A 9,055-nucleotide genomic window follows, 5' to 3' on the forward strand; every position below is an offset into this window, starting at 1 on the left:
CTTCACGGCATTTGTGTGTTGATTTTTGAGACTTTCCTGATGTGCCTCAATACACAAATGCATTTTTTTAAGCAGGTAATGGTTTTCAACCAATCACAAATCAACCAATCACAAGAAAGTACGCCACGTGGGATGACACCCAGATCCCACATCCTCTGTATCCGCCCCTGTCCCTTTTCTTTTCACTAACTGTTCTTTTTTTCCCTCTATGTTTGTTTTAAGTCTTGAAATGCTAAATGTACAAAACATAGCAGTGGTGGGTAGGGTTTAGACTAAAATAGCTTCTTTTTTTTATCAATCTTTAAGATACCCACAGATTTGTTTCTGCATGTGCACTATATTAAGTAGAATTTGCACCTTTCACTTTAGGAGCTTGGTTGGTGTAAAAAGCAAGAAAAGCAAGAGCCAATATATTTCTGCTCTGTGTAATTGCAGTGTGATTTAAAATGGGGTTTAGCGGAAGGAGACAGGTGCAGACATAATCCTCCCTCTGAATCTAAATAGTGAATTAACTTCATGAATGTTACATGATCATGGGAATGCAAATGCACTTGATTTATTTACCATGGGAGAGAGTGACCACTTCTTTAAGTGGGAGGAATTTGTTAAATTCATTTGTCTGGGGCAGACAGGTGTGCTTTAAAGAAAGGCAAGTTTGATTATATGTGCAGTCCTGAGTGCTTTGCAGTTCTTCAAAGCCATTTCCAAACAATTAGAAGTCCAGCAATCTGTTGTAAGAAAGCTCTGACTTCACTTTCCTCAGTTTGTTAAAGGTTATAGTTTATCAAAAAATATTTTGAAAAATCTTACTTATTTGGAAAGGTTCCCAAGGAGAAAGCATTTTCTCTTTAATATTATTCTAATACTTATTATTATACATTTGAAAATAAAGAATTTTAACAATGAGACCCCCAGAGCACGTTTTTTTGCCATTAGGCAAACAGCCTTTAGGCAAAAATTTCCTTATTCAGCACTCCTCTGGATGAGCTGTTTTGGCTGTCCACCCGAAGGCCCTGCCCCTAAAACCCGCAACATGGCAGCTAGTCAGAGTTTGTAAAGATACTGGCTAGGAGCTTGGAATAGTTTATTAGATGAAGGCTGTAGATGACCGATGGGCAAATTACATAAAAAGGGCATTTCAAACAGATGATTTTAAACACATTAGCTAAATGGTGAAGAAAGCCAGAGTGAGGGAGGGGATATGTTTTTATTTTTTTTTATTTTTGTGAATCTTACACAGACGACAGTTATAAAATATTTATAAACTGAATTTTGCATTATATGGGACCTTTAAAGTAAATATGGCGAAATTATCCTCTGAAACAGAGTCCTTGTAATGGGCAAGACCAAAAATATTTTGGATTATCATAAACATTGCTATGCTATGTCAAAAACAAGCACAACGTATTAAAAAACCCTCTCTGCAAACTCTCAGGCATGATAGTAGAGGTAGGTTAATCTCAGTTTGGTTTGCTCCAAAAGAGTTGCTGAGCAAAGCGTGCCATGTTTTGTATACCAAAGTATTATAAATTCAAATTTGAGGCTCTTTATGCAGCTGCTGAAGTTTGACCCAAACAGGGTCGTCAACAAGTTGTTAATGACCCTAAACACGGCTTAGTAAACAGAATGAATTAGACTACAATTACTAGAGTCTAGACATGATGGAAATCCCTTAGCGGGAGATAAAGAGAGCTGTGGAATAACAAATGCCTGCAAACATCACTGAGGCATCTTTGTTAGAAAGAGTACAGTAATGTAAAACTGGGTAAGAGCATCATTTAAACTGAGTCAAAGGCTTCTTGCAATATTACTATATGCCTAAATGTCCATGCAACATTGTTATTAAACCATTTTCTTCACCTACTTCTCCTTCATCATGATGTCCCCACCCCGGTTTGTGTGCTCTGTCTACTAAATAAAATATCAAGTGTGAGCACTGGGGTTATTGAAGGTCTTTATTAAACGGAGCAAATTTATCACCTCTATTCCGAATTTGTATGCATGACATTTATATGTTATGCCCTGCAAAATATTTCCGCTAAGAAACTGTAATGGTGATGTTGCTGATTTTGATGTTGCCATGATGACTGTGATCTAATCTGTTTTGCAGCACTATTTGTGCTTTTTTGCTTGTCCGTGTCGGTGTTCATAAAGACCCTTTTAGTTATGACTGTGCATAAGCACAGATGGAGCTTCCCCTCTTTTTCTGATTGCTGTGTAGATGGCTTTGCTTTACCGGAGGAAGCAAAGGAAAACACCCTGACAGGCATATAAAACAAATCACAGCAGCTCAGCCATCATCAGTCGTGTCACTCTGCAGAGATTGCACAGGGAACCCTGCTGGAATCAAATGGATGCAGACACAAATAAACTCCCATATACACACAAATGTGTGTGCACATACACCCACCTCGGCTGATGTGATGAACCAATCACTCCCCTACTGCTCCTGACCAAGGAGGACCCCTGTGCATACTGCACCAGCGCAGTGTTTGCACGCGTACTGTGATGCTCGTTCATTGAGCGCATTTATGAATGCTCTAAGGGTTTTCCTTTGGCTCTCATCATATTTTATTCATAGCTGTTGTATGAGTGCAAATAGAGTGGATGAGTGTATAGACGTGGGCACTAATGCCTGTTTGTGCGTTACATCTCACTGGAGCCAGCCAAACTTATTTTTGGCAAACCTGTCTTGTCTTTTAAGAGTGTGCACGAATCTTTGGCTCCTTCCTTCCCACACATTTCAGCAGCCTCCGTGCGTTTGCTCTCTAAACTTGTGTTTGTCTTCTTAAACATCTCTTGTATCCTCTACACACACACCCCTCCACACACACACACACTCACAAACAGGAAGGAAGACACTTGTACACTTTCATTAACCACTCTTAATCTTAATTCATTGCCTATCAGGAGATATGTGACCTCATTAACACCGACTTCTTCTCCATTTTCCTCCCCTGCTATTTTTGCACACACACACACACACACACACATCCACATCCCTCTCCTGCACTTATGCCTCCCTTTATGATTCCTTGGTTCACCATATCTCCTCTTTCCTTCTCCCCTTCTTTCCACAGGAACCTGTGAGCACTCACCATCCCCGTTCAAAACTGCTTCTAATCTGAAAGTTAATTAAGTCTGCCTTTCCTCCCTGTGTTTCTGCTCCTCTTCTCCTCTCAAGCATGTCTCTCTGGTTGAGAGTCTGCTGTCACTCTCTCCCAAATGAATTTTGCCATGTATCCCACGTGGGCTTAGCTGGAATACAGACAAACTGGTCTGTGTTTTACACTTTCACACGTCCTGCAAGCCTCCAAGTCTCCGGTGAGAGGAGAAGACTGACACCATATAATTCAAAACGACAGCATATAATTAAATGAAAGTAGGTGGTGCCGATCATTGATTTTTGATTTTTTTTTAACCCATGAGGAGGTACATTTTGCATATGTAGGGAATATATAGAATTCATCTTACAGCAGATGGAGTGAAAGTGAAAATAGACTTGGCTTGTCTTTCACCGTGAATAAATGTGGATTTGGAGCAGAGCTGTTCCTCCTAATCCTCTCCTCTTCCCCTATTCATATCTCCTTCTGTCATTCAGTTTCTCAAATTTGCCCTCATAAACCATCAATTGTCTGGGGGAGCCCTCTGTCCTGAAATCTCCCATATTAATGTGTCTGTGCCTTGACTTTTTGTTTCCGCCGCCTCGCCCCTCTCTCTCTCACTCTCTCTCTGTCCCTCTCTCTCAGGGTGCTGGATGCACAGCTCTGGTGGTTGCTGTGGTAGCCAGGAAGTTGGAGCTGACCAAGGCTGAGAAACATGTGCACAACTTCATGATGGACACGCAGCTCACCAAGAGGGTGTGTAATCACTTTTTTTTGTACTGTTGAAGAGCACACATACAAAATCTATACACCTTGTAACTTTTTTTTCCAACTTTTTACATTTTCACATATTTCCATGTATTTCATAATTTTCTTACCCAACCACCAATAAACATTTGTGTAACCAATTTCTTTAAGATTTCACCATTATCAATGGACTTTTTGTTGATTATTGTCCTAAACTGTATAAAAACCACCCCACAGCCACAGTAATGTTTGTAAGGCACTTATGCCTATTGATAAATATTCCGCTCTTTTCAATCACATTGAAAGCTCTTTGACACCATCTAGTAATCAGAGTTATAACCAATTATGTAGCTACAAACCATTACAGTACACTGAATAACAAAAAATTAACAATGCATGCTTAAATTGTAATCTGTTTGACAGGAGACAAAAATCCATTATCTATTTACAGGGCGTTATTAACAGGTATTTGAACTTTACTTGTGTGTAATTTAGTCTAAGTATAAATCCACCTGCTCTGTGAGGGAAGCAGAGGTTAGAAAGCATTGCTAACCAAAAACAGCAGCCATTAATGCCATACAGACAATAATTGATTATGAGATCAGTAATCGGGAAAGCTACTAAAGGCCAATGTCAACTCTAGAGGAGCTGTAGAATTTCAAAGCTCAGTTTTGGGATTCCATCAACAGGACAACTGTTAGTAGTGGTGCAAAATGTAACTTAACAAAGGCTTACTCAGAGTTTTCCTCAGGATTAGGGTTGGGTATTGTTTGAATTTGAATTTCCAGTTCTGATCCCTAGTTATGATTCCTGTTACTATCAATTCTTGATTCTGATTTTTTTTAAAAGAGTAATTATAAAAGTTAACATGTTATAAATTAACTGGCTAACAGAGCTCTGTCTAGATGAAGTAGTCTGAACTTCTCAATTGAATTTAATTCCTTGAACAATAAACATTATGTGAACTTTATGATAAATTTTTAGATCGTTATTTTCATCTAGTATATAAATATCAAACCAATAATCTCTAATATAATCTTGAGAATTTTCTTTTCACAGAGTTACATTTTGCAGGGATCTTTACAGTTTAAAACTTAATAAAAATACATTGAAATATATACAGTTTCTGATGCTGCTATGTCGCATAAGACCCTTTTATTATTTTATGTACCTTATTCTAACTGTTGTGTGGTGCTTAGATGAATGTCTGAAGGAAAAACAATTGCAGCAGGAAGGTTTCAGAATTTATGTCCTCAGCGTCATTTACTGCACCCCAGTTCCACTCAAGTAGACCTAGAAATAGAGATGTTTTACCTTTAAGAACAAAGAAATGACCGGATTTTGTACTCAGTAGTTCAATAATGGGGTTTTCTCATGTGAAAGAGATTCCAAATGCACTAAAATAAACAACAGATAAAGTTATGCTTAAAATTATAAGTTCTGTGAATCTATGTCAAAGGGCTTTTGTATCCAAAAGGCTTACAGTAGGAGGAACGAATGTCCTCAGGCAATGTACCTTAGACCAACACCAGTGCAGGGGTTCAAAGATGAAGCTCTCATCCTGAATCTACCGGGGTGTTTCGTCATGTCGGCCATGTGCCATCCTTTCCATAATATAATCCTGAGTGGAAATTTCATTATTTTACTCTAAGCCACACTTTTGCTTTCTGCAGCACAAACAGATGGTTGAGCAAACACTCTTGTTCACTGTTATTATGCAGCTTCTGTTTCTGGTCAGCGGACTGGGCATCAAAGCTAGAGATCGAATAATCTGAACCTTTCCCGGAGAAATCAAAGATTAGAACCAGTTCTGATCAGTTATATATTCTCAATCCCCAACGTTACTGAGGACATGTAGGGGCAGAGCAAATTTGTAGAGGAAATTGCACTATTAGGTGAGACCAAAGTATAACGTTTTGCACCAGAAAGAAACCACTGTATTTGATATATAATTAACCCTGCATGTCACATCAAATATGCACTCCTGGCTATGGGCATGGCAGTCGGAGCATCATGCTGTGGGAATTCAGTCTTCTAGAAGGTATACAGAGTTCTAAAATGCAAAGTAGAAGACTGTATTGGAGGAAAATCTGTAGGTAGCAAATTCCCTGATTTTAAATCAGGGAAGAGGTTTGCATGTCAACAGGACAATGACAGTAGACATATAGACAGAGTCTAGACCAAAACAAAATCCAACACTTTAAAAATGGAGCCTAGGCGGAAATTCAACTGACGAGCCTAGGCGGAAATTCAACTGACGAAAATAATTGCTTCCACCTCCGATTGCGAATCGGAGGTGGAAGCAATTGTTTTTGTCAGTTGAATGCTCCTGCTCCTGTGCGCAGGCGACGGATGCGCTGTGACTTCATTCAGATGACACCATTTCAACCCACCTCCAGCCCCTCCTCCACCATCCTAGCTAAAGCTTCCTCAGAGTGTCATTCCTCCCGGACTCTTACTGTGTTTCCTGTCTCATCTCAACCGGTCCGGCAGAAGACCGCCATGTTGAGCCTGGTTCTGCCAGAGGTTTCTTCCTAACGGGGAGTTTTTTCTCTCCACCGTCGCTCCATGCTTGCTCATCATGGACAGGTTCTCTCAACCTGTGTTATCCAAACTGGACTTCCATCTTCCAGGTTCCTGAGTGAAGCTCTAGTATCAGCTCACGCATCAACTGGATCCCCCCATAAAGCTCAGCATACCGTCTCGCTAACCAGCAGTCTACAGACTGACCAACTTCATCGATCTCCACTCCACCACCAGTTTCAGGCCTGGGGGGGAAACAGCCCTAGTCTTTGCTCCTGTTCATGCATATCTATCAAAATTAATCGCTATGTTTCCTGCTGAGGTCTGAGCGCCAATGACAAAGTAATTGTATCAACAAATTTCTCCTAATTGTCTTTTCTCTTCGTGTTAGTTTTTCAGATTGAACTAGTGTACACAGATGCACCTCATCCAATCATCCAGAGCTTCATTTGAAACATTTTTGTTAAACAGAATGGCAAAGATTATCCTACTCTTGACATGCAAACCTGATTGTGGAAAACCTCAAAATGTTCATATCTATCTAAATTTTTGAAACAGAAAAAGAAATAAGAGTTAAAGGTGTCAGACTTTATGTCTGAATCACCTACAATCTCTGTGAAATATGTTAAAAACATGTTTGTGACTCTTTATGAAAAACTGACCTTTTGTTTTTATTTTGCTTTTGGGTTGAGTATCACAGGATTTAACTGAATTCAAGATTCTAAACTCTTGGATCTTTCACTTTCCCAAACTACCACATTACACATCAACATGCACGGTTGGGTCAAAGTACTGTGTTACTTGAGCAATAAAAGGTCATCTCTATCTGGCTCAGCCTGCTCTGCTCCCTCAGTTACCACCTCTTTTTTTCTTTCCATCACTCTTTTTCCTCCCACATGGCCGTCCCTCCACCTCCTCTTTCCTCTGACATTTGTCTCTCTTACAGTAAATCCCTCTCTCTCCCTCTTTCTCTTTCTGCCACCCTCTTCTTTTCTTGTCCCCTCCCTACCTCCTTCTCTACATCTCTCCCTCCCTCCTCCAACCCTTTTCAATTTTTCATAAAGCTGAAAGACCCAAGTTTTAAAAATAGCTCCCATATCAAATATGTAGGGTACATTTTGGCAGCAGGGTTATCTTGGTGTCTGAGCTGGGTTGGGTGATCAATAATTTGAGCATGGATTAAATATCAACAAAAGAAACAAACAGGCTTTAGAACTGTTTGCAATCACTTCACCCTCCTGTTGTCTCTACACCATTTGTTATTTGCATCAGTGTGCTCATATGTCAGCATTTAACATAAATGTATAATCATTAATCATTTCTTTATATTTAGTCTGTCAAATATGTAAAGAAAGAGACGGTGTTAAAGTAACATGGGCTGTCTCAGAACATCTGCCCTAACCCCAAAATCCCTCAATCACTATTTAGAGCCGGGATTATATAGTGGACTCAGTTAACTGACCGTTCAGAAAGATGATCACTACTTTTTGCTCCCTGTTGATCACGTAACTCCGCATCCCTGCATGGTGCCCCTGCCATCTTTGTTATTTGCTGCTGTGACAACAAATCCCATGATGCTTTGTGAGGAGAGCTCTCCTCACAAAGCATTCCAGAATATTTATGCTGATCTAGTGACCATGGATGTACACTTTACTTTTCAAGGTGCATAGTGGGAAATTTCAAGTCCACTACTTTTTCATCCACTAGACTGATTACACCACTCTAAAATGGCGTAATCACTATATAGTGCCCTATATAGTAGTTAGGGCGGATACTTGAACACAGTAATGGTAATAGCTGAGACATACAGAAAACAGAAAAGTGAGACAGAGATCTCTGTAGAGGGACCCTAAATGCAGCCAGTGTGTCAGAAAAACAGAAGATTTTGAATGTGAAGGATCTGACACCAGCAGTACGTCTTGCGATTAATAGTTTCAAACAGCGACATAATAATTAACCGAGTCAACCATCTCAACAGTTCTTAACATTTTATATTAGCAGGTAATTCAATAGCACAGCTCCAACAATTAGCATTACTAAATCTGCAATGTGTGTCTATTCTGGATAATATAATCCCAGGGTCTGCAGCTCCAAGCAAAGCAAATTTTGGGTGCATTTTGATGCATCCCTTCTCCCACAAGCCTGAATCAGAAAAATGTTTAATGACCAGGCCTTTGCAAAACTTTCTCACACACCAAGGAGGTAACTCAGTTGTATTTTATAAAGAAGCAGGGAGGCATCCAAAACTTATAAAGAAGCACTGCAACTTTTGAATCAGGAGGTCTTGAGTTGCAGACACCTGGTGAAGCCTCATCTCTGAGATTTGCAAAATATTGTCAAATCCATCATGTTTTGTAAAAGAGCTTAAAACTCAAAAGAAACAGTGGCTTTGCTGCACTCCTCTAAGTTTATTATGTGCTGAAATATTGCTCTTTCAATCTATCTTAGGCCAATTTGAACCACATTCATATTTGGTACTAAATTGCAGAGGTGTCAAAAGTATTACTGTTTATTACTCAAAGTACTGTAGAAGTATAAATCCTACTGTTTTAAAAACACTTTTGTGGAAGTCAGAGTATTATCTTAGGCTTTTTACTCAATTAAAAGTGTAAAAGTACAATTTCTAAAACTACTTAAAGCATAAAAGTAAAAGTAATGCAGGAGAAAAATGTTAAGGATAG

At 39.3% G+C, this 9,055-nt stretch overlaps 1 protein-coding gene across 2 annotated transcripts in view; it reads left to right on the forward strand.

Moving 5' to 3' along the window:
• Window positions 1-9,055, forward strand: part of kcnn3 (potassium channel, calcium activated intermediate/small conductance subfamily N alpha, member 3) — a 107,317-nt gene that overhangs the window by 77,891 nt on the left and 20,371 nt on the right. For both annotated transcript variants that reach the window (XM_015380586.1, XM_015380587.1), the window contains exon 7: window positions 3,750-3,860. In XM_015380586.1, the coding sequence (XP_015236072.1) occupies window positions 3,750-3,860 (111 nt within the window). The remainder of the gene's footprint in view (window positions 1-3,749; window positions 3,861-9,055) is intronic.

This window comes from Cyprinodon variegatus, unplaced genomic scaffold (assembly GCF_000732505.1).
Source record: "Cyprinodon variegatus isolate N-32 unplaced genomic scaffold, C_variegatus-1.0 Scaffold217, whole genome shotgun sequence".
In the NCBI taxonomy this organism is placed as follows: domain Eukaryota; kingdom Metazoa; phylum Chordata; class Actinopteri; order Cyprinodontiformes; family Cyprinodontidae; genus Cyprinodon; species Cyprinodon variegatus.